At 35.9% G+C, this 27,053-nt stretch overlaps 1 protein-coding gene across 1 annotated transcript in view; it reads right to left on the bottom strand.

Annotated features, from left to right (window-relative positions):
- Positions 1-6,664: 6,664 nt before the first annotated feature.
- LOC148953555 (phosphoinositide 3-kinase regulatory subunit 4-like) overlaps positions 6,665-27,053 on the bottom strand; it is a 28,518-nt gene continuing 8,129 nt past the window's right edge. Inside the window, exons 2-5 of the mRNA XM_089088001.1 lie at positions 25,371-25,523; positions 17,406-17,765; positions 14,910-15,073; positions 6,665-7,973 (exon numbers count right to left, since the gene is read on the bottom strand). Of these exons, the coding sequence (XP_088944127.1) occupies positions 7,778-7,973; positions 14,910-15,073; positions 17,406-17,765; positions 25,371-25,523 (873 nt within the window). The 3' untranslated portion in view covers positions 6,665-7,777. The remainder of the gene's footprint in view (positions 7,974-14,909; positions 15,074-17,405; positions 17,766-25,370; positions 25,524-27,053) is intronic.

Raw genomic sequence — 27,053 nt, forward strand, 5'->3', positions numbered from 1 at the left:
GGAAAAACTTGTCTTTATGTGGGATTTCTGGAAGTCTATAAGGCGTTCGACAGTGTCAACAGAAAAATAAATGGGGGGGGGGGGCAATGTTTAGAATCCCCCCCCCATTTATTTGTGAGGTTGATAGTGAGTATGTATATTTGTGCGAGAGGGTAATAGGGTTTCTAGGCTATTTAATATTAAGCTGGGAGTAAAACAGGGCTGCACCTTTTCTCCGAAATTGTTTGATAATTTTATAAATGATATTGTTGATTTTCTAGAGAATAGACGGACTCCAAAAGCAAGCCTAGGGACCCAAAAACCATCTCTTTTATTATTTGCAGATGATATTGCTTTGGTGGCTAGTGCACCGCACGATCTGCAGACGCTTGTGAGTCTCATAGAAGAATATTTGCAAAGGAAAAAAGTAAGGGGGAATCTTGAAAAGAGCGAAGTTGTTGTTTTTAAGAAAAGGAAACTAAGTGGTGAAAAAAATTACAGATTTAATTTTTATTATAAGAAACTGAATATAAGAAAAAAAAACAAAATATTTAGGATTTGTTTTATCGGAAAATGGAACCTTAGAGTCATGTGGATGAAATAGTTAATAAAGGCAAAGTGGCCATGTCTGCAATTTTTAGAAACCCGTTGATAATGGAAATTAAAAACTTAAAATGCATAAAAGAGTATTTAATACGAAAGTTTTACCAGTGATAGAAAATGAAGAAGAGATTTGGGTGGAGAAGTGGCACAGCAGTTGGAGTCCCTCCAGTTCCAGTAATATAAAAGTGTTTGGTCTATATCAGACAACTCATTCACAGATTGTGAAAGGGTGATATGGGCATGTTTTCTTTAAAGCTACGTAGGTCTATTTTGATGCTTAGATTTTGGTTGAAGTTGATTAGGACAAGTGAAGATAGACTAGTAAGAGAAGCTTATGATCAGATGTTGAATTATGGCTTTAAAACGTCGAGGCCATCACAAATTAAGTCAATGCTAGAAAGAGTGGGAGTGCCTTACTCATGGAATAATGGTTTTGGTTCCTGTAATTTACAACAGATTTAGAAAGCCCGGTACGATTTATCTTAGAGGGTCAAGAAATACAGTATTGGCGAGGGCTGGTTTTAAATTCTGCATCATTGATACATTTTAATCAGCCTGAACCTAGCTTTGGAGAGGAAGTTAATTTTAAATTTAATTTACCGGGTATGATTCTATGTCGAAGGATTCAGCTTAAGGCGAATTACCTTCCAATCCAGAGCAGGCAAAAGGTGTTCGACCAAAAGATAGTTGATCCTGAAGGGCGGTAAGTTTGTTCGCTTTATAAAGATGAGGATGAAGACTTGGACCATTTCCTCCGGAAGTGCCCGGTGGTGTTTGATTTAAGGGAAAAATATTTACGTGGGATTGATTCGCTGCTTCCTTGTATTCTACAAAGTAGTAAACCAACCACAATATTTTGAGTTAGTATGTACATTGAGAAATGCTTAGAAAGAAGGAAATGTTTATACAATTAGTTTATTTTGTCTCCAGATTAGGTGTTTTCCCGCTTTGTATTCTGTTTCTGTGTGCTTTGTAATTTTGTCCTGTTCTGGATTTCCTTGTTTTTTAAAAATGTGTGTGTGTATATGGTCCTTGGGCTTTTGAAATACACTGATCTATCTATCTATCTATTAAGCACCGTCACTCAATAGATAAAGCTCTAAAATTTAGCAAGCGTCCTGAAACTTTTGTTTCGGCTCTGGCAGAACACATTTTCTATCACCCTGATCATTACGTATAATTCGACGATGCCACGGCCATTCCACAGTGGGCTAGGGAGACAATTGAAAAACAAAACACATTCTTGCTAATATTTCAATCAATAGAGATACAGGTAATTTAAATACTAACCCGATATATTCAATACGACTAGCTTTGCAGTCTTCAACTAGCTTTCATTCAGTGTGGACGAACAAAAATAGCAATTTTCTGGATATTAAGAAGCTGGCAAGTTTTTTATGAACGTATTTTACCCAGTGAAATGAACGGACTTTTGCCCTAGATATTAGACTTGATATTTTGACAGTGGTTTGGAGTTTGATCGCCAGGTGATAAATCCAGCATGACAAGTTTCTGTTACCATGACGGGATTAATGTTAAGCCCTGTTCCGAACTTTATTTATCGATCAATGACAGAGGTTGCGAAGATTGAGTTAATTGTTGGTAAAACAACAAGCTTAATACGACAGAATTACAGTGAAAGAAATGTTGCACGATTAGTTCCAGTTTACGAGCAGGTTCGTTAGAAATGTGAAATGCGAAGACAATGTTACAGAAATTTTTAAATGGTTACACGCTCGGGATAAAGAAAAGAAGCCAATGCCAAAATACTGAGAATCCGTGCTCTGTTCCCACTCTAGGCGATGCAGTATTGGCTACTCTGGCTTTGAAAGTAAACGAACTAGGCCGGAAAATGGATTTTTTAGTGGATCAAACAACAACAAATCTATTTTTTTGGCCCTCGAAATTCAATGCATCGGAATCCGAGGCTCCATCTTACGCAGTTGTACTCAAGAACTTACCTGGATCACCCAACACCCCCAGTGCTTGTAAGTCCTTAGTAGATTCAGTTTGTTCAAATCCTTCTCAAATCAGTGAACTACGTAAGAGTAAGGCCGACTGAAAACTAATAGTTAAGTCTAGAGATACCGCTGAAGCTATCGTTGACCACGTAAAAGGCAAGCAACCGACGATAAATGCGTCACTAAGGGCTTCAAACTTTATTGGGGTAGTGAAAAGAACTCCCGTCGAAATGGAGGAACAAGATGTATTGCACCTTATCCCCAGAGCTTGCAAAGTAGTCAGGATCGGAAGCTCACGTTCTTACAAAGTTTACTTCCATACCCGCGCTGACTTGGACTCCTTCCTTAAAAACGGAGTCAAAATTGGTTACGAAGTACTTCCTGTTAACGAATATAAGTTTTAGCCAAGAAGATGCTTCTTTTGTCACGCCGAAGGCCATCTTGCGGCCAATTGTAGTAATACTGCCACTTGTGGTCACTGTGGAGCAACTGACCACTTGTCCAGCAAATCCAATCCATACACTGGTGATATGTTTTGTGTAGTATGTAAGAAAAACGGTCACACATGCTACAGCGTAAATTGTCCCGATGCTAAACGGAAGCCGACCTCTGCTAGGCCATGACTGAGCAACCCACGACATCACATAGTCTGATATCTTGGAATATCAATGGCAACTTTATAATCCGATCCATTTTCGTCCTTGATTTTCTTCGTGAGTGCGACATAATATGCCTGAAAAAGAGCATTTTATTATGGAGCAGGGAATAAACTTGTTGAATATTTCACCTTTTCATAATGCATATTCTGTGCCTGCGAAGCAAACAAAAGATTGTGGTCGTCCTTCAGGTGGTTTAGTAATGTACGTTCGATCAAACCTAAGCTCTGACCTTTTGGATTCGGAGGATTACTGCCTAGCTGTTAGAGTAAACAACGTAGCTACAATTAATGTCTATCTTCCCACTGACTACCGGGGTGACAAATCGGAACGTACTTTCGCAATTAGTCTGTCTAAACTTTCTAAATGCCTGGAAAAAGCTCGTCAAGGAAAGCTTCATTGTATTATAGTAGGTGACCTCAACTGCAATCTGGAATTCGACGACCACGCGGTGTCAAGTCGCAGAAGTATTTTACTCAGCATTATGAGTGATGATCTATGCGTCAGAGCCAAAAGTGAAAAATACATATACATTCATATCTCTGGAAGTACGTCCAACTTAGACCATGTTGCAGCAAGCCAATCTGTTAATATTCCTTCTGTGCTTATTATGGATAATAACTTTACGTCTGACCATCTCCCACTCAAGTTTAGAGCATATTTCCCGCAGGCTCAGTTATCGCAAGATATGGACAGCGCCGATTCGAGTAAAAAGTGAATTAAGTTACCGAATTGGTCTAGGGTTAATGTTCAAAAATTTAATGAGCCGTGTGATGTAGTCTTGGACAAAATCCATGTGCCCTATGATCTACTTTGTAAGTCTGATCGTGCAGACTCAGTTGATACGCGAGTGAAGCTAAATGTATTCTGTGCCAAAATGATTCATTCTTTGCGTGTTGCCGAACTTGCGGCTGTTCCTATTAAACGTGTTAAAAGTGGGACGGAAATTATCGGGTGGTCAAAGAACCCAGCAATTTGTGAAGCATGTGATAAGGCTAAATTTGGTTGCTAAATAAGGCTAAATTAAGATTTGGAGAGACTGTGGCTCTCCTAGGTCTGGTATTGTAAATCAGATAAGATCTCAGACTAAAAAACGGTTCGCAAATGAACTTGCCAAGTATAGGAGCTCAATTCAGTCAGTTTATTCCGATAAATTTCTTAGTGATCCAAATGAGCTTTGGAAAATGGGACTAAAACCTCAGAGTATTTGCCTTAATAATATATCGGATTATGACATCCCCGAATCAATTTGGGTCGAATATTATGAGAACGTTTTCTCAGCCTCTGAAAAGTGCCTTGCAGATTATTTTAAGTGTGATTTAGATTCTTTTTTAGCTAGTTCGTCTGATTCTGATGTTGTGGTTTCTCTAGAGTGTGTAATGAAGGCTATTAATCGCCTGAAGGAAAAGAAATCCAGGGGTTCAGATAAAATTTATGCGTTCCATGTCAAAATATGTTTGAAAATATATTGTCAAAATATATTATTCCTACATCATATTACTCTGTTATAAATTTTCGTCACCGGAACATTTCCGTCATCTTTTTGTATTGGGGCTTGAACTCCGATCCCAAAGAAAGGTAAACCTCATCGGGAATGTTCGTCTTTTCTGCCGATCACGGTTTCGATAACCTTTTCAAAAATATTTGAGCATTGATAATTAATGAAGTCCGAAATAAGTTTTATAGCCCGGACTGACAATTTGGATTCCCCCCACGTCTGGGTTGTTGCCATGCGTTGTCTACTGTAGCACCTATTTTCGTTGATGCCGAGAAAACTGAAGAAAGTTTGGCTCTCGTAGCTTGCGATGTTTAACGTGCCTTCGACTCTTTGATTCATGATGATTTGATATTGGATATGGGAAAGCGTGGTGTAAAAAATGGAACCCTTCTTTCTTTAAAAGATATGTATGCAAATCTGAAAGCCGAACTTAAGCTCTCGCATCAGCATCCGGATCATAAAATAAAAAATAACCCTATTATCCCGGTTAAAAAAGGGGCTCGACAAGGGACAATAACTTCTCCTACTGCTTTTAATAATACAATAATCCAAGGGCAAAACAGATGTAGAACAACTGGAGTCCAATATCATATCTATGTTTCGGTAATATCACACGCGGATGATATACTTAATTGAGACGCACTGTTTTAGGCATACAGCAAAACCTTAACATCCTCCAGGATGATTATAACCAACCTGGATTTGAATTTAAAACAGAAAAGTCGGAAATCTTGCTTTTCAATTGGGAATCAGTCCCTGATGGTTTTACGATTACTCTTGGAAATACAAATGTTAAGCCAGTCCAGACCATTACTTACCTTGGCCTTCCTATCGGTTCAACTTTAAAAACAACCCGTCGATTGCTTATCGACCATCTACAGAAGCGAATTGGTTTTGCATGTAGTAAAATTATTTCAAATAAGTTGAGGTGCAACAGAAAAGTTCTAGCTCGCCTTTATAATGCAATTGTACTCCCCTATTTTTTGTATTTGAGTCCTTTTTGGAGAATTTTTCCCGAGTGCGATAAACATAAACTTCGATCTTTTTTTCTTTAAATATACTAAGTTTCTACTTCGTCTCCCGCTTGGTCCCGAAATTCTTTTCTTATTAGGAATTATAATACAGCAGACCCAACTTCAGCCATCCTTAATCAGATCTCAAAGTTCAATAATAATATTAAAAGCAATCTGTGGTTTGAAATCCTCCGCCAGTAGAACTCAGTGTGTTTTTGTTTTCTGTGTGGTTTAACAAGTCTTTTCTTGCTAGTGAGTATTAAATTGTATCTAAAACTTGTATTTTTATGTACTCCATCTCTTTGGTTTGATTTTGACGGGTAATAAAATATTATTATTATTATAATTCTTCTTAAAAGTGAACCAATAGCTAATGAGGGTAATAAAGTCTTCAAAAGGGCCTAGATTAAGTACAGGCCTAGGAAAATTGCAGCTGCAGTAGCAAGCAATAGGGTTATTTCGCAAATTGATAATTAGTTTCATATTCATTTTATTTTATCCAGTCGCTTTAGTGTTTTCATTGAAGCAACTCTATTTAGCTTCTGTGGCGCTCAGTCACAGTAGCGACAATTGTATATATAGATATTTGTTGTTTTTATTTTTTTGGTTTTGGATTTTAGGTTTTTTCAGTTTTTATCTTTGTTTTCTTAGCGTTAAAGACGCCTTGTTTCATTCAGGTGAAATATCTGCATCGCTTTAATTTTTGTCTTTTCCTTCTACAAGCCGTAGTCCCGTTTGTTTTCTTTTCGTGAGATTTCTCTCTCTCTTTGTTTTTGGTAAGGTTGGTCAGTTTGAGTTTAGATCTTTTCACTACCCCTTTTCCTCCTCGGTGCTTGAACAATTTAACAATGCGTTTTCCTTCTAACTGTCCTTTTATCTATCGCTCATGCTAAGTTTCTTAAACTGTAAATATATTTAATAAGTTATAGAATATTATTACAAGCACTGATCGAATCAAACTATTACAATATCAAATAACATAAAACACTTCAAAACCTAGTACAACTAATCGATGTGGCATTTTTTCTAGACTTTTCGACTAGAACAGAAGCCCTGACGTCCTGAGGGCTTTCAAAATTTCGAAAAATTTCCATTAATTTACAACTACGCAAGATCAACTCGATTGAAAAAAATAAGCAGGCACATGCCATGGATAAGTAATATGCATTCTGCAACATGAATTACATGTATTTTGATTTCGTCACACACGTTAGTGTCATCCCTCCTCCCCCTTGAGGCGGACAAAAACTACTAAGTGACGTAAAGACAGGCATTTATGTTCTGCCACAAATGTAAATATGTAGTTTTAAATTTATCGCCATTTTAAATCGAAGAAGTGAAAACAGGTGCGCCTGCAAGGGCGAGGAAGCAGACTGGGCTTTCGTACCTGATCTCTTTCTTCTTAAAAGATAAAAATGTGAAAAATCTTGTAACATACGATAAAATATGATAGTTTGCAAAAACAATATTTGAACTTTTTTCTCACTCCCCTCTTCTTCGGAAAATTTTGGGCATGATTACCTTCCCGTATAAAAATTTATGCGGGTGCCTATATGTGCCAGGTTTTTATATTGACTAACAGCCTTTCATGGGGGGGGGGGGGTATGGCTTTGAAATGTGTGACACAATACCATACTTAGAGATCAATTGATATCATATTGTACCACGTTTTCCATATTTTCATTTGAAAATGTGAAAAGGTAAGGTGAATATAGCCGAAAATTAAATGTGGGGGAGGGGTTTGCCAGGCATAACAACAGGGTGAAGTTTTGAGGTTTTCATCAAGAAAAGTTACAAAAGTATATTCTGGCTATGGATAAGGGAATTGGCTTGAATTTTTAAATATGTTATCTTCAAGTTTTATGCCTAACGGAAGGTTTATTTTCTCCCTTTTAGCTAGATTGGATTGGATATTATAGTCAAAAATTTTTTTTTATTGCACTAGCTTAACTGGTGTCTCTTATACAGATATTTTTTCAAAAGCTGATGGAGCACTTCTGTAAATCCTAGTGCCAATTTAATCAAATTTTTCTTGCGTCAACAAGGCTATTTACCTAGAAAATACAATCATTTCAACACTTTAATAATACCGTCCATTGAGGAAGTAACAACGAAAGGTTGACTGCCTTTGACTGCTATGATGTTATTAATTATGTCCCGATGAGTTGGATTTATTTCTTCCAGTCCAATTGCAGGAGGGGACGCGGCTCGGGGTTTACTGCTGGATTCTTGCACGACACGAGTCCCGTCTACAAGCTTCTCACTGAAAAAGATAAGTAAATATCGAGTAAAAAACCTAGCAACTATGGAAAAAAAGCCAAACAAGCTTGAATGCTCATTGGGCGTTTTACGGATAAGCCGGAAAAGCTACTAAACCAATGGAACTACGAAAAATTTGTTTGTGACATAAGAAAGGACCCAATTGGGTGCCTTGTATGGCGTTTTGTCTACAAAAATATCAAATTAAAATAGGGCTTTAAGGTTTTCAATCAACAGTCTGTATTTTTATCATAACTTCCCATTGCCGTGTTATGGCCCATGTTTATAAAGTTGAGTATCTTTTGTTTAGCAGAACTAATGTAGCAACAATGTAGATTCATTCACCTCAGATTGGACAAAAATATAAACTTTGAACTGGTTTTTACTTATTCTGCAAGAAAAAACTTAAAACGGGCATAGTGCATTAGCGCTTAAGTGCTACTTTCACTTTAATGAAAACATTGTATATTTTCAACGATTTTGCAGAAAATATTGAGCTCAAGTTGGTTGTCAAATCCCAAAACAGTATATCTGCACCTTTCCTGTATTTTGAGTTAAGGGTGGTTTCTCACGTGACTTTCTGTGCTGAATCGATTGGTTTGTACGGAGTTACTATATCTCTATGGTTGCAGTGATCGACATTTCAACTTTAAAGTGTATCTGACTCAAATAGCTTTACGCAAATAATCCTGGAAAGCTGACCAGGAAGTACTATGCATTTACACGTTTTTTGAAGCGCGGTAAGTCCAGCGCAGTTTGTCCAGCCTTCGCGCAAATTGGTCGAGGCTGCTCCTCTAAAATTTTGAAAAACGCGAATGCACTGTTTTGCGATTGGACAGCAGATGTCTCTTCCGAAGTTTCATATTTTTTTTTCCGACTATGCCAGGCCTTCCCATTTTAATTCGCTTTTCTTTTAAATTACAATACGTATACAAATTTCTGGTGTTACATAAGAAAACATACAACCAATACAGTTCTTGCGAAGTTTTATTTTCTGATCTACTGGCATGAACCTTTTAAAACGGTTACGATCTCCATGAATCGGGGAAAGTATATACTTCAAGGCTACCTTTTCATTCATCAATGCATCAATTTCTTTCATAATTTCGCTAGTTAATGAAAATAGAATTAAAGGAGGTATGTAAAGGGGGCATGACCAGAATTGTAGGGGAATCTTAGGCTACATACAGAATTATAAGCACGATGGCGTTATTTGTTCTTTCAAGCTTGTAGGCTTGTCGACAACAGATGTGTGTAAGAAAAATATGAATTTACCAGAAAAAAAGAGTCTCGGATACTTATTTTTTTATATGTAACTTGACAGTGTCGGCAAGAAAACCCGTTTATTCAATATTTATGCGCCAAAGATGTAAATCAGATATCACGTGAGGCTGACTCACATGGTAGATTTTTAGACACCCCGGGTCTCAAGGTCATTGGTTTGGGCCCAAAATTAGTGCCCTGTTTTGGGCGAGGGCAGGAGCTCCGCTGGGGTCAATTCCCCACGCTGTGAGTCGATCGCAGATGATATGCACCCATCTCATACGTGGTCTGCCTCTGGGGCGTTTCCAGCCGTTTGCAGTTGGATCAAAGTCGGAGATAAGTCGGGCATGGGTTTGAGCGGGTTGGCGAAGTAAATGACCGTACCATCGCAACGATCGGAACTCATGCTGTTCGGACAAGAGTGGTAATTTAAAGGACCGGAGGATATCCATGTTTCGTGCCCTGTCGAGCCACCTAACGTGTTCGATTTTGCGGAGGTATTTTGTCTGGACAGCATATACCTTCATCATCTTCGACTGAGTCAAAGGCCAAGTCTGAAAATTTCGGTATGGTCACTACATGAAATTTATTTTAGAATAAGATCCTTACCTGATATTAAATAAAATCGATCATAATTAGTTTACTTGATACGAAAAAGATTAGTATTCATTTTTATTGAAATTCAATTACTAAAAATAAATGCTAAATTTATAGATGTGCCAGGAGTATACGACGGGAATAAATAAAGATAATTTCTGATGATGTTCAAAATTTTTCTAACGAACAAGAATTCAACAATTTTTTTTTAGCACATTAAGTGAAAATAATAGTAGTTCACTTAATGTACTTTAAATCATTTTTTATAGGAATAAACCTTCAACATTATGTTAAAGTTAGTGGCAAAGTAAAGCTACAAAAGCTGTAAAAACGGTCATGTAGAAAATAAATACCGTAAACTATAATTTCCAAGGGAATACTTTCACCTTTCGCCTGGTTTACCATCCGCTAAACAGAAAGCTGAATGAAAAGAAAAAAATTGTCAGAAAAATAAGAAAAATGAAATAAATTGGGGTATGGTGTATATGCGGTACAAAATCTATAGCGTCTTATCGTTCTCCAAGGGTAAGACTCAATCTCCTCAATCTCTTCAACACACAGGTAAAGGGACAAAGAATCTTCTTCCTTTGAGAGGCCTCTACGTGATGTTACATCATTGAAAAATATAGTATTGAGGAATCAGTAGCCTTTTGACATGCTAATAACATTTACAAGGATATTTTATGACCCAGGATGTCAATTTGTCCCTTGAAAAATTGTGGTTTCTAATGCCAAATCCAAATGGTTCATAAAATTCTTTAAAGCTATTATCTGGCAGAAGCAAATTTTGTCAAAAAAAGGGACGTCGCTATGGGAATTTCGACTGGTGTCTTAAGAAATGCATTCTTTAGTACATCCTTCGAACAGGAAACTTTTTAACATTTATAATAAAATTCCACTAGCCCAAAGAAAGAAATTTCACGACTATGATATAATCAGAAGTGTACCAAATATTCGACTCCAGAAGTTAACTTTTCATCGGGTGACAGGAAATCCTGCTGACAAAGCGGCTTTCGACTCCCTTGAGCACCTAGCGTTACGACAGTTTTGTCCAAATATCGAAACTGACTACACTTCACTTACAGCTCGGCCTCAGGTTTCGGACGAACATCTACTTTGGAATCATTTAATATCGAATACATACAAAACATACTGAAAGCTGATAACGAATAAGCCTTTTCATCTAGAAAAGCCTTTTCCCCTTAGGGCTTATATGAGTCAATAATTCCAGATAAGGAATATGTACATAAATTTTACGGGAAGTAGAAATTTTTTTTTTTCTGCTGTTGCTGAGAATTAAAAGTAAACAATTAAATAAATGCGATAGCCAATGACTATTTAATATGATTAAAACAATGAAAAAAAAAATATTCGAAAAAGTCAACCACCAAAAATATGCAAACTGCTTAAATAATATCTAGAATTATAAAGGCAATAAAAAGCCTCGAAGTCCTTTTTCACGGATGCAGAGGGAGGGAGGGGGGGGGGTGAGTGCTGTCCAGATAAAATACCTCCGCAAAATCGAACACGTTATGTGGCTCGACAGGGTACGGAACATGAATATCCTCCGGTCCTTTAAATTACCACTCCTGTCCGAACAGCTCGAGTCCCGCTCGCTGCGTTGTTACGGTCATTTACTTCGCCTACCCACTGAAACACCTGCCCGACTTATATTTGACTTGGATCCAACTGCAAACGGCTGGAAACGCCCCAGAGGTAGGCCACGTATGAGACGAGCGGATATCATCCGCGATCGACTCACAGCGTGGGGAATTGATCCCAGCGGAGCTCCTGCCCTCGCCCAAAACAGGGCACTCTGGAGATGACCAACGGCGCTAACGTCTGGTTCCCTCTATGCTGGCGACGCTGCCGAGCAAGAGCAAGCAAGGCAAAGTCAAGACCATGCCGAAAGAGACCCGTAAGAAAAATCTTGTTTTTTTTTCTTCAGACTTTGGAACTTTTTTCTCAATTTAAAAATTAATTCTGAAGAATTATCTTTACGTGGGATAAGAGTAAAGCCCTGTGGATATAAAAATACTTTGAGCAGTGACCCTGAATGAAACGAAAAATCTTCAGAAAAATGAAATAAAGAAAGGAACACATTTTCAAATCTACTTTACTTCAGAATTGGCATTGTCTACTTGTAGCCTGGTGATAGTTTATTCCCATTGCCATTTTGTTGTATTTCTTTTTATTGTTCTTGAACTTTAACTCCTAAATCTCCCAATATTATGGGTACCGTTATTTTCTCTTTTTTAAGACAACGACGAAAATTAGCCTTAATAAACTGGTCTGTAGAGCTCTGTTTTTTAATTTCAGGCTAGTGAATATTCCAGATACAAGCTTTTTTGCATCTGCTTCTTCAGATGGCACTATTAAACTATTTGATGCTATTCGATTCGAAGCTAACACTGTTGCCAATCGTTCTCGTCAGACGTATGATCGATGCAATGGTGACCCTGTCACCTCATTAACAGCTAGCAAGGATAAATTATTGTTGGCAACTGAAAAGGGTCATATGCAAGTTCTTAGGTAAGCATTATGGTGATTGTTGCTAACTGTTCTCATCGAACTTCTGATTAATGAGACTTTGTTAATTGATGTAATGTTGCAAGTCGTTACGGTGATTTTCACTAATGTTTCCCACCAAATCTATGATCGATGCTCCTGTAATCCTCTTATTATAGCAAGGATTACCACGTATTACAAGGAAAGAAATCAAAATGTTAAGTTTTTTAATTTTTGAGCCGTCCTAGCTGAGTGGTTAGCACGCTAGATTGAAAATCCTTTGTCCAAGAGGACAGGGGTTCGAGTCATAATGTCGCTGATTATTTGGTTTGGAATTGGGGGTCAGTGGTGTGACTCTGTAAGCTCAGCCAGAGTCGACCCAGCTCCTAATGGGTATCTGGAGAGATCAGGGGAAATTGAACAGAAAGGGTGCGCGAAAGAACAGGATGGCTGGTCCCCAACCCCTCATTGCTCTTCCTGGCTGAAAGGCTATGAAATGGAGATCATAACTGCCGGTAGGGACTGTAAAGTCTAATACCCCATTCTTTACTTTTTACTTTAAATTGCACCGATTCCTGCTTAAGGTTCTCGTCAGACGTAGCATTGATGCATCTTAGCTAATCCTTGCTAATCAATACAATATTACTAATCGTTTCAGTTATTTTCACTAATCATTCTCGCAAAATAAATGATCAATTCAACGTTGCTAATTGTTCGTTGCTAAAACGTTCCTCCAAAGATTATTTTTTTAATTCTACCAATACTTTACAAATGCAGAAAGTTTTCCCCAATGCTCTAAGTCATAGGGCAAAATTATAAAGGATCCGTTATCGTGTAATTCAAAAGAGTCTAATGTAGGACAAGCTGGGAAAGAAGGTTTTTGGCATCTAAGACGTCTTACATGATTTTGAATGAATCCGAATAGTTAAAGCAAACGGCATGGAAAAATTACTGAGGCAATGATGCACGAACATGAAGCGCAACGGGATCCACGGCTAAAAGACCTATGACAACAAGCATCACAACGAATACACAAATGAAAATAATGAACAAAGAAATCTGTGGTTAGAAGATATGCAACAGTGAGAATCAAAACGAGTCTCAGGTAAAAAGAAATCCAATGGAATGGATGATTCTTTAATGCAAAAACAGGAAGGAGGAATTGAATTCACGCCAGAATCTCTCAATTCAACTGGAATTGCTTATTTGACAACTCATAACTTAAACCTAAGGAATAACGGGATGATTATGCTAATGCGCAATTACTAAAGATCATATCACTCTTTTTTTGTTTTTCCCTCTCCCCTCCCTTTTGTAAAATTATTCAAATTTTATTATTATAATTAGTTTTTATAGGTAACTTTAATTTTCGCATATTTCGGAACAGCACAAAAAGAATATTTTTTGACATATACTTTACTTTAAAAACAGTTAAAAACACCAATCTCTGGTTTGGTTACTATTGAAAAAGATCACTCATTACTTACCGTTCAATACAGAAAAAGAACAATAAAAACTACTCTAAACACGAGTGAGAGTTGCTGAGAGGTAGAGAGAGGAGTAAGAAAGAAGAAGAATAAGAAATATAGCGTAAAAACATTAAATGCACTATACAAGCAAGTGGTAAAATATAAGCAGTTAGAGGAAAATAACTTAATTCACAATGAGAATTTACTAATACCGAGATCTAGTTAGTGCTAATATCGTCAAATCAGTTCAAACCAAACTCGTTCACGGTAGAGATTCAGCTAGCATCGAGGACTGAATCGAGCCGAAACTGAAGTTTCATCAGTTTGAAAGTTCAAACTGATGAATGTGGGGAGGAGCTACTGGAGGTCATAAGAGCTAAAGCAAATTTGTACCATAACTGATGTAATGACTATATGAGATCTGACATTAAGACCAATAGATAGGATCGTTACAGTATTAGTGAATGTCAGTGTTCAAACTATCCATTGGGAATGGTGATGTCTGATCACTAGCATCAGCTAATACCAGATTTCAGAACGGCCCAAATTTTGGTATTAGTAAAATTTCACTGTGAATGGGCCTTCAGTGTTATAGGCAATAAGCTTTTGTAGTTAAAGTGTTTATAAAAAGTGTGGTTCAATCCCGCTTTCTAGGGCTATAATGAGAGAAAGGTTAAGTTGGGTAGGGCACGTTCTGCGGATGAAGGATGACAGATTGCTAAAGATTGTACTTTTCAGTAAACTGTCTATGGCTAAACAGAAAGCAGATTATCCACAGTTCGAGTGGGAGGATGTTGTAAAGAAATATTTAAGGGAAATGGAAACTTCCTTGGAGGGTGTAAAGAGGATGGCTTAGAATAAATTGGGACGGAGGAGGAGTGTGCGTAGCTGTTTTGGCCTAAGGTTTGCCTTGGTGCTGCGGTGAGTTGTTAGTAGTAGTAGTAGTATTCATTCATTCAAATAAAGATTGTCTTTGTTCCGCATGACCTTAATTATGTTGGATTAAAATTAGTCGAGCGACAATTATTGCTTTATTCTAAACACTATCAATGGGACAAAAAGAAGGAAAGAATAGTATCAAAAATTATGACAAGGGTCCTTACCTATTAGTTGGTTTTGCAGATGACAAGCTGCAAAGATCTGCAGAATAAACAGGTACAAGCATTTTCATCAGGTTCAAATTTAGGACTCCACTTAGATCAGCCAAAGTAATCTTCTTTTGTGCAACTGTAGCTTCCCGATGACCATGAAGCTTTTTCAAATGATCCTATAAAGTACCACAAGTTCAATTACAAAGGCATTTTGGACAAAAGAATATAATTTTTGTCAAACGAAAAGAATAAATCCACGTCGCTATGGAAACCATTTGAATTCGTCTCAGATTTGCTTAGAGAAAAATTTAACTTTTATAAATAAAAATAAGTTATCAACCATAATTTATAAACCGTCATTTGGTGGGGAGAATTCTCATATTGTATAATTGTTTCTTTACGTGAAAAATCTTCTAGTAAAATTTCTTGAAAAAATAGTCTTAGGTACGACCAAAAGCTTTATTCAGCTTATACAGCCTTTCTTTCTTATAACATTAAATATTGTATATAAATAATTATCTATAACCAGTCATTTCGTGCAAAAAATTTCGTGCACAGGATTGAAAGGGGAGAGTCGCAGTCATTGTACCACCAAGTACCAAAAACTGGTAATTCAAATAAACACATATGATAAAAATAATGATAAAACAAGGTTCCAGATTGGCAAAAGTAGCGATTCTAGATCAAATATCCTACACTCTAAAACTAAATGCTTGGTTGTACCCTGTTTTGCAAACATAGATTTGTAACTACTGAAAATTTTGCAAAGATACTCTCCAGAAATTCTTTTCATCGATTTTGTGCTCTCCTTAGCAATTCAATTTATTTATAAACTTGGGCATGCAAGTGTTAGCCCACAGAAAAAATGATTAAATAATAAGTTTTAAGCATGATTCTTAGAGCACGTAGCTATTTACGGATCCGACCAATCTGAAACTTTGAGGATGAACTCCTTGAATCTAGACAATCCTAAAGGCAGACTGAAGGTATTTTGTGTCTTATCAACAGACACACAGACTTGGACGAAGGGTATGGATGCCCCATTTGTATATTTATTTCTTAAACTTTTGACTAAACCAAAAAAGCGAAGCTATACGATTTCTTGGCAAAATTTTCTCTCCATAGATAGAGCCATTTTAAAAGTGACCACGTACAATAGGTCAATATTAAAGCAGCAAAAGTGCGCTTGATTATAACAAAGTAATATTCATAACTTAACAAACATATCTATATTATGAATTTTAGCTCTGAATATGATTTTACCACTCAATACTTTCAGTGCATCCAACTATCGTACATAAATGTAGAAGATAGTACAGAATACCATAGTACGTGTTAATAAGCCACTAGTGACCTAAAGGAAAATATTAAAATGAGAATTTCTATGGGCCCAAGGAGCAACATGTCCAGTCGTTGCTCAAACAGCTTTTGCTACTTTTTATTTCCCATTATATGTATAGAGACCCAGAATGTCTTTAGTGAGCATTTAATACATTTTTTTCTTTTTTTTTTAGCACGATTTGACAATATTAGATGGAAATGAAGATTGGTAAGTCCAGACTTTGACCTGGGTTTTTCCTATTAAGTAGAAATCAAATTTTTTTTCCTCCTTCTTGTTTAAGTCAACAAAATATTTTTTTTCCGTCTCTCTCCGACCCCTGGAACCTAACTTTGACTTATTTACCACTTGTCACTACTCTTGGAAGGACATTAGTCACAATCATAAATAGTCGTAGTCGAAATCAAAAATAGTCACAGTTATAAAAAGTATTAGTAAAAGTCACAGTCGCACCCTTGCGACTACTTTCGGGAAATCTTGAACAAAATAAAAAAACCGAGTTGATGCTGGTTGTAAAAAAGGCGTATCAGCAATATCTCGGGCATGGCTAGGGGTATTAAGTTGAAAATTATTGTGACTACGAAATTCCTTACCATATAAGCTATTTAGCTTAAAAAGTTATGTCCTACGGCTGTTTAAATTTGAATATTACAGATAGGAGCTTTATATAATCCATAGAAAGGTAACCGCAACGTTTGCAACAGTTTCTGGTTTAAACCAGATTTAACATGGGACCAGCCAGACGATTCTTAACCCTAGAAAGACAATCAATAAGGGCACATGATCTCAGAAATTGGAGAGAAGAGGCGAAATTTTACCCGATTTTCTACAATCTTCTTATAATATGATACCCAGTCGCAAACACTAAACAGACATTAATATGATCGAGACACCCCATGGGGCATCTAAAAGAGTTCTTTTGTACTTAACCCAAATAAATTTGAAAATATGTCAAACACTAAAATGGGCACAGAAACAAAGAACCTTTATCTAGGGTATATTTCAGAAAAACTTGCTACTCCAGCACAAGTGACAAGTCATCTTCTGTCTTTGAGTCACTGATGCAGTTTCTCTTGGACAGAATAGGATCGAATAGGCAATCCTACAGCTTATTAAGATCACTAGTTCGAACAATCCTGATAAAAAGAAGACGAATAAGAGATACTCACTTTTAGAAGAAGAACGAGCATTTCTGTCTGTTTTGTCATTCCTTCTGCAACAAGTCGACCAAATATATTTTTCATTGGTGCAACAGCTTCCGTATTCGAAATATCCAATTCCCTTCCAGATGCACGAGCTATCTTCCTCTTTTCCAAGGTGTCCAAAAAATCTTTCAAATTTGGCAATCTGACAATGCTGTCGAAAACAGGCCGAGGGATGGGTTCTAAAGCTAAGTAAAGGAGCAGAACATCGGACTCCATTGAAATAATCTGCTTTTTAAGGAATGGTTTAAGGATTTTGGCTAGTCTACCATATACATCAGCAGCATTGAACAGTCGAGCACAAATAGATAAAAAACGTGCAGCACTCTGGAGAATAAATTAGGGTGTTAACAAACTTATGTAAAGAAGTAGAAAAAAAGTAAGAAAATGATTTACATGTCTACACAAAATTTTCATCTCCTTATCATACAAGGAATGAAAGGCAACAGATGAAAGACACAAAGATACGATGCCATCAATACATAATACGGTATTTACTGTCAAAAAAGAACCAGACCATAAAAATTAACAAAATAATATCAGCCATAATGAAAAATGAACAAGCAATTAATATAATTGAACTTGCACAAAAATCAAATTACAACATCCTAAATTTTGAAGGACTCAATCCATATTTTCACCCGGTATAACTTAAAAGAACCTATTCGCATATCTAATGAAAACCGATACTGTAGACCAGCTAAAACTATCGCAAGGCACGAGATTCTTGCTCAATCATCTTGGTAAACTATTTTTAAATGATTCTTACCTTTTTTCTATTTAGTATCCGTTCTGTCTTTGTCAAGTAAAGTTCGAAAGAGAAGATTTTCGTTTTTTTTTCTTTTTCTTTTTTGTTTGTGCCTGAAGATGACATTGTAGAAATCCTTGTCAAAATATTTGCTTATTTCTCTTTTCTTCATGGTTTTCCACTGGCTGACGAAATACTCGTTTTTTCACCTTTTTTGATATTATTTTTCGTTTTGTTATCTTCTTTCCTCTCTGAGTTTCACTAAACATCCTACCATTTTCAACCTGTTCCATGCTTACCCCGAGGAGTCTTCTCTACCGCCTATTAGTATTGCAGTATTCACTTCCTATCGTATTTATCAAACACTCATCATCAAATTTCATCCAAACCAAAAGGTTATCTCTTAGGTTCGTTAACGTTTGAGGCTTAAACGTTAAATAAAACGCTATTTTATTTTTATTCCGACACTTTGACCATGAGTAAAGGCCTTTTTTTTCTAAGATTCCCAAAATACTGTTTACTTTCTCCAAGAGGTAAACGAGCCTGCCTTGTTTCAACAGCCCACCTTAGAACCCCTCCCAGTCAAATCCAGCCTAAAAACAGTATATTTTCCCTGGAGGTATCAATTGGAGGGGGACAGGGGGTAATTTCCCACTAGATTTGAAAAACTAGTATCTTCAATAAAGTGTCACCAGGTCTGAACTAAAGGGCAGATTACTACGATAGCAACAGAACAAAAGGAGTTGGGTAAAAAATTGAGTTTTTAGGTTTTGTTTACCAATTACCAGTAGTATTAGCACGTTTAACGAAAACAAGTTCGAGAAGTATCTAACAAAAGCTTACCGAAAGTTAAATGTAGAACATGCGAAATATTAATACACATCAAATTCACTATTTCGGAGAACAAAAACACAAAACATATAACTTAACTAAAATACTAGATGAATAATTATGATTAAACAGTAGACTTTTAATTTTGCCTTAAAAAAAAAAAAAAAAAAAAAAAAAAAAAAAAAAAAAAAAACTGATTTCAATTCATAAATTTATCACATTTTTATTATTTTAGCATCGAAGACCACACTGCCTTTCCATGACAATAAATAAAAGTTCAAGTAGGGATGAAATCCTTTTAATACAAGGTAATAAATTTTACAAAAAATACTAGATATTTCGGTCACATATGCAGTGACCGTCATCAGTATTAATACTGATGTATTACCTTTTAATAGTAATACTACTAAAAGGATTTTATCCCTATTTGAACTTTTATTTACCGTTATATCAAACAATAAAAATAAATAAAAAAAACCTGTAAAGAATGGTATCTAAACAAGGAAAAATCTTTATATTTTTGGCCACTCGAACGCTATATACAGGCACTGTAGGAAAACCATTATTAATCGATTTAGGCTGCTCGTACAACTCGATTTAGGCTGCTTTTATAACTCGAAGCGCTGCAGCAGCTTTTGGTAATAAATATTGCGGTTGCAATACTTTAGTTTTGTCTCTTTACTACGGATTAAACGCTGTATATGACTTTGAAGGTGTGTTTTCCCCTTTTTTTGAAAATCACCCAAATTTTTGTCAGGCGCGTAACCTTTTATGGGTAATACTAAGCTTAATGAGTCTTATATATTTAGAACCAGCATAATAAGCTAATTATTCTGATATGTTTATTAACATCAAAATTCCGTTTTTTACAGTTTCGGTCACTATTGAGTCGTGTCGCTCCTTACTTACAGTTCGTTACCACGAACTATTTGATTTGGTCTAAAATTTGTATCAAGTTCGTATTCAGCGATTGTTTAATCAATTATATTATTTAAAATATTTACTATATAATTATAGTAACAATCTTTACTATGGATTAAACGCTGTAATTGTCCGCCCCACCAAACTTTTAAAATATCATGTCCCCAGAATACATTTTTATCAAGAAAAATAATGGCACTTTTCTTAAAGAAAATTAAATATAAAAATACAATTTTTTTTAACTGAAAGTAAGGAACGACGTTAAAACTTAAAACGAACAGAAATTATTCCGTATATGAAAGGGGCTGTCCCCTCCTCAACGCCTCGCTCTTTACGCTAAAGTTTTTTATTGTTTAAAAAAATAGAGTTGTGAGAAAATCAAACTTTAGCATAAAGAGCGAGGCGTTGAGGAGGGGATAACCCCTTTCATATACGGAATGATTTCTGTTCGTTTTAAGTTTTAACGTCGTTCCTTACTTTCAGTTAAAAAAACTTTTTTTTTTATTTAATTTTTGAACGTTTTTGAATTAATGTAGGTTTTGATATTGACTCATCGTACATGAATAATTAAAACAAAATTTGCATATTAATTTTATTTTTATTCGGTTAAATGGCTTTCTCGAAACTTGTTTAATTTTATTTACGAACGTTTTTATTAGTAATAAATATACATAACTTATAAATTAACTTACGTAACGAACTTCTATATTCATAGATTTTTAATACGTATATTAGGGGGTTCGCCCTCTAGTCAATACCTTGCTCTTTAAGCTAAAGTTCGAATTTTGTTCCAATTCTTTAAAAATGACCCCTTATTCACAAATGCCGTTTATTAGAATAAATAGCTCTTATGAAAGTACTAAAAATCTTTGGTATAAAGAGTAAAGTATTGAATAGGGGTTAAAACCAATCATATACATAATCTTTTTTGTTCGTTTAAGTTTTGATGTTGCTCCTTACTTTCAGTTGAGAAATTTTTTTTATTTAATTTCTGATCTTTTTCTTTAATAAGGGTGGGAAATCTGGCACCCCCTTCATAGCAATGTCCCTTCCCCCATGAAAACTTATTTCATGGAAAGATCCTCCCATATAACCCCCGACCAACCTCCCCCCCCCTACCAGAAAAAATCCCCACAGAAAACGTCTGTATACTTCCCAATAACCAATACTATATGTTAACATTTGGTAAAGTTCATAACTTTCAGCCCTCCCCCCTGGGACTTCGGGGGATTAAGTATCCTAAAAGACATAGTTATCATATTTTCGACCATACTTAACAAAATGGCTATCTCAAAATTTTGATCGGGTGACTTTGGGAAAAAAATGAGCGTGGGAGGGGGCCTAGTTGCCCTCCATTTTTTTTGGTCACTGAAAAAGGGCACTAGAACTTTTAATTTCCGTTCCAATGAGCCCTCCCACGATATTCTAGGACCACTGAGTCGATACGATCACCCCTGGGGAAAAAAAACAACAAACAAATAAACACGCATCCGTGATCTTTCTTCTGGCAAAAAATACGCTAAATATGATAGTGTGATTTTCATTAAGGTTCTGTAACTTTTAGGTGGTCTTTCTTCTTTTTCCGAAAATCAGCCAAATTTTTTCAGGCGCGTAACTTTTGAGGGGTAAGACTAAACTTGATAAAACTTATATATTTGAAATCAGCATTAAAATCTGATTCTCTTGAAGTATATATTGGTATCAAAATTCCGTTTTCAGAGTTTCGGTTACCATTGAGCCGGGTCGCTCCTTACTTACAGTTCGTTACCACGAACTGTTTGATTAAATAAAAAAACAAGTTTTTTTTGAACTGAAAATAAGGAGCGACATTAAAACTAAAAAAGAACAGAAATTATTTCGTATATGAAAGGGGCTGTCCCCTCCTCAACGCCTCGCTCTTTACACTAAAGTTAGACTCTTTCTCACAACTTTTTTTTAAACAATAAAAAACTTTAGCGTAAAGATACAAAATTACGGTTAGTAGTCTCTGAGCTAGAGGCACTGAAACCTTTTTCATCCCACTCATACCCCTATCTTCTAGTTTCATAAGTGGTAAGTTTAAGATTTTGATGAACAATAATTGTTCTAAATTGAATCAAATCCATCCCTAAGAGAGCTGCCACTTCACTAAAATCTATCGTAAAAATTTTCATTCATCAGATTCAATGCAGGAGTCTTACCCCTTTGAGCTTATGCCGATATCGCTCAGTCGGACTTAGGCTGCTAATTTATTTTCCCAATATATTGCAGACTTGGCAATTATAGTATGAAAAGTGTATGATTCAAGTGTTGTATGGAAAGGTAATTAAGATAACATTTTTTAAAGAAAGAGTCATATCAAAATAAAAATAGTCAAGATTTAAGCTACAAGCCAGTTGGAAATTTTTTATGCCAGTTGCCATTAAAACTTGTATTTTTTTTTTATTTAATTTCTGATCATTTTTTAAATAGTGCTGGGAAATCTGGCACCCCCTTCATAACAATGTTCCTTCCCCCATGAAAACTTCCTCTATGGAAAGATCCCCCCCCACGTAAGAATTGCTTAAAGTCCCTTTGCCAAACTTTCTGTTACGAAAGTACGCTTGCAATGAATTTTTGACCAGTTTTTTATTATTTCCCTAGTAAGTAAGGGGATTTTTCCGACTAGTAAAAACGAATCAAAAATTAACAAACAAATTTTTTATGTTTTGTAAAGTTTTTTGTACCCCCCCCCCGAAAAAAAATTCCAGAGGGAATTTTAAAATTGATGACAAGTAATTGAATTCGTTTGGGCACTATATAGAAAAACAGTGGAATATAACCCCCTAACTCTCCCCCCCGCATACAGCCTTGTTGGAAGGGGTTTTATGAAAAAGCACCCTGTCAGTCTTTTCCTGGGATAGGAAGGAAATGCCCATGAAAATGATGTCCCTCGTAGATCATGAAAATTATCTTTTACATCTGCATTTCAAAAATTTGAATAAAATGCTTGACCCCTACCCTTTTATTTCGTTAGTTACCACCACTGCGTGGATATAAGTGTTTTCACAACAAATTGTTCACTTGTTTTCAGTGTGCGGTGAAAAAGAGTACGCTGATATTGGAGGCCTTGAACCATTTATTGGCGTGTTTATTGTTCTTTTCATTTTGTTTCTTCTTTAGGGGAGAAATTTTGTTGCTGTGCAGCCCTTCCATCCAAATATCCACACAAAACCGAAAGGCGGGGTTGCCCCTTCCCCTGTAATAAATTTATTGTCGCTAGCTCCGTTAATTAATGCGTCATTGTCCAAATAAAACTTTTGTATACCTCTGCAAACTAATTTTCTTGTCCTATATTGCAAAATGTAGCATTTTGCGAGAAGTGGTATATCCCTCTTAGCCTGCCTTTAAATGGCATACGTTTGCGAATGTAATGTAAGACATCTGCTTATACTGTTCACGAAAGAGATAAAATTAATGTTTCATGGCCTAAAATACATACTAGAAACCAATAATAGCCATACCAAACTGCAGAAGTTAAAACCCTTTTACTTGCAAACGTTGCAATGCTTAGTGAAAACGGGTCTGAAAACGGCTTAGCAGATCTACTTGTAAAAGTGGATCATTTACAGTCAATGAGGGAAAAATAAACTAGGAAAAATATAGGAATAACTAGAAAAAATATAGATATGTCGGCAAAGACCTCCAATAGGTCAAGCCCCACACATCAAAAGTTGTAAAATTTTTTAGTTACAAACGATGCAAAGTTTTATGCAAAACGGAACCAGACATGGCTCAGCAAATGTCTTTAGAGGATTATTCTAAGCTACTAAACCAAGCCGGATACAAATAGGTACTGAAGAGAAGACTTCCATTAAGCTTTTATGCACAGTTTTTTGCTTACAAGTCACTCTCCCTGTCTCCTGTATATAGATGAAAACGCATGCATCTCAGAAACCAATAGTAGATACATCAAAAAGGAAGTGTCGCAAACCATTTCACTTGCAAACGTTGCATGGTTTTATGAAAAGTGGGACCAAAATGATCCCCTTTCAAAAAGGGGGTCATTCTCAGGTGATGAATCACGTAGAAAAAAATAAAGATACTTAAAAGAAGACATTTATCCACCTGTTCTGCTCAATTTTTACTTATGATTCTATCTCCCTGATAGAAATGATAATGAATGCTGATCAAAAACCAAAAGTTGGTACATCAGACAGGAACAGTTGCAAACCTTTTTAGTCGCAAACGGAGCAAGGCTTATTTGAAACGGCACTGACGATAGCTTAGTAGAGGTCTTAGAAGGAAAAGGATTATTTTTAGCCAATGAACTAACTAGCATAAATATAGACACAGTCTTCAGCATAAGAATAGTTAAAAAACAGAAAATGGAAAAAAATAAACATTGACTGACAAACAGGACTTAAAATGGCTCAGCAGAGGTCTTTGCCGAAACAATTTAATTTTGAAATAATGAACCAAATACGAAAAATATCGATATTTTGGCAAAACCTATGACTGGGCAGTCTTCAATGCAGGAACAAGGCTAAAAACAACATCAAGAAAAGGGAGAGAATGAAACCACACAAAAGTAGGAAAAACAGTTAAAAATAAAGCCACGGAAAAAAGCAGGAAAAGAAATGAAAACGGCTTAAGAAAAAACAGCATTGATGACACCCAAGTGGAGGCCTTTGAAAGAGCATTAAAAAAAGAAAACAATAAAAGAAGCAAAACGAATATAAAAAGAAGACACATCAGGGCCACCCATACAAAAAGTGATTTTCCTTGTCGTTAAAGATGGACGGCTGCAACTTTTCTGTGTGAAGTTTTAGACTAAGGCGATTCAAACTGTGTTTTTATTTCCGATAAGAGACCCTTTTTTAAGGTTTTCAGGTTATTTTCAAAATTCCCATATATAACAAACTTTTTGAATTAAAATCAGGTATTTTGCAGTAGGCATCAAGACATGGCTAATTGTAGAAAAAAGCCAAGACAGATAGTCGGTGTAATTAATCTAAATAATAGTTATCATTCCTGAATCGAAATTTAATGGAAATTTTTTATTCACTTGACAGTTTGTTTTTCAAAATGCAATTTAAATTTTTTGGTTGCTATGGGCCGTCGTTTGTTCTTTACTAAGTTCCAGCTGTTTCTGCAACCATGAATACATTTTTCCTATTTTGTTGACCAGTTAGACATTTTTCTCACGATTCCTTTTTCTTCCTTTCAAAACCAATTAAGTCGAGGTGAAACACTAAACTTATTTTACACACAAATTATACACTAATTATTTTATACAACAGAACGTACTTGTACTGTTGCTATTGCCAAGCCTTCAAGTGCTTCTAATGCGTTACAAATTTCTTTCTTTTATTGGAGAAACCGGATCGAGAGATAAAAACGAGAAGTATTTAAATAATACCATCATCTCTTGCAATATTTTCAGCACCTTATACTTTAATGAAAAACTTTACCATTCTGATCCATGAATTTGGATGTACTAGTAAAGGTACAACTTCGTTTACCATCTCAAACAGCGTAGGTTTTTGAAAAAGACCCAGCTGAGCTAGTCCAGATATTGCATCTACGGCATTGACTATAACATATTCCTCGGGATCACTGAGACCCTGAAATACAACTTACATAAGGAATTGGATGTCTGATCACAAGATAACATAAGGGTGAAATTCGAATAATAAAAAAAATATTGAGTAAAACAATAATCAAAGTTGTCTTTGGAGAGGGGAGGGGCACAAGCGATGAGATGGCACTTGAATGGGGAGGAGTTAATGATATTTCCAGCATAGATATTTCACAACTGTTGACAACTGAATTCTAAGAGCCTAAAACTTTGGGAGGATGGTCCTCATTGGCTTCTGCAAAAAGGCTCTCATTTTTAGCACTTTCACAATCAAATAACTTTTACCATAATACCTAACATCTACTAGTGACATTGAGTTGCAAATCAGTTTTTTTATAACCTGCATAAGAAAATAATGGCCAACAAATAATATCATATATGGGTCTTTAAAAATTTTATTTACTGACTTAATATATTATTAAAAGTTTCAATTGGTGTAAAGTTTCCATTGTATTTATCAAGCAGAGACCAACAATGCCCTATACATTAATTAAAAAACAAAACAATACAAGCTAAGTTGTATAAAAGCCGGGATATTTACTTTCAGGCGTGATTATACCATTTAAAGAAAAACAAAATTGGGTATGACAGATTTTGTAGGTCACCCCAGCAGAAGCGGGAAAGCTACTCGTATTTCATACACCTGGAGGTCTCACGGAAATAAATAGAATAGAGTCACTCTAAACCTTCACTCACACAAGAAACAACACTTTTCTGTGATTAATCTAGATATAGTTGTGTTAACGATCATTTTGACTATTGCTTAATCAACTTCATATATTCAGTCATTAAAGAAACTGATGTAAGACACAGAATGTTTTATTTACTAGTTTTATAATTTTATACATAGAAAATTAGCATAATGTTTGGCAGGTAGAGAGCAACAAAGCCCTACCTTCTACATTACCTATTTTTTGGAAATAAAAAATGTTTTCTGAAAAACTGAATGACACAGTGGAATCGTTCCAGAATTGGAAAAGGATGTACTTAAAGAACTGGGAAATATTTCGACGAATTTTCGAAAAGTTTTGATTTTCAAAGAAATTTTGGGCAGGAGCGAAATTAAATTTTCGTGAGTTTTCATGAAGAAATGATAATTTTCGAGCAAATCTTGGGGATTTGGGGAGCTAAATTTTCTTTTATGGGAATAAGCAAACTTCTGATATTTCCCCAAAATTTGCGGATAGTGAAACGACTTGATTCCCCCACTTCTCTACTGTGCGTATTAAAGAATATGGCAAAAGGAATTTAATGCATTGTATTACCTGAGTAGAGATGACCCTAAAGCTCGTGACGGGAGTCCATATATGGGCATAGAGTCATTAGGGAGAAAGATTGCGTAATCGGTCAATGACCTCTTTCTTCAGGTGTGTTTTTGGCACGCTCTTAGCGAATGCCAAGGTCAATGTTGCTATTGTTTCCGAGGCAAAATGCCAAGGTCAATGTTGTTGTTATTTCCGAGCCAGATGTTATGAGGTTCCCGGAAACAGTTAATTAATGTCTGACAGATGACGTC

This window comes from Artemia sp. Qi Xiang Cuo, chromosome 4 (assembly GCF_049724085.1).
Source record: "Artemia sp. Qi Xiang Cuo chromosome 4, ASM4972408v1, whole genome shotgun sequence".
Lineage (NCBI taxonomy): Eukaryota > Metazoa > Arthropoda > Branchiopoda > Anostraca > Artemiidae > Artemia > Artemia sp. Qi Xiang Cuo.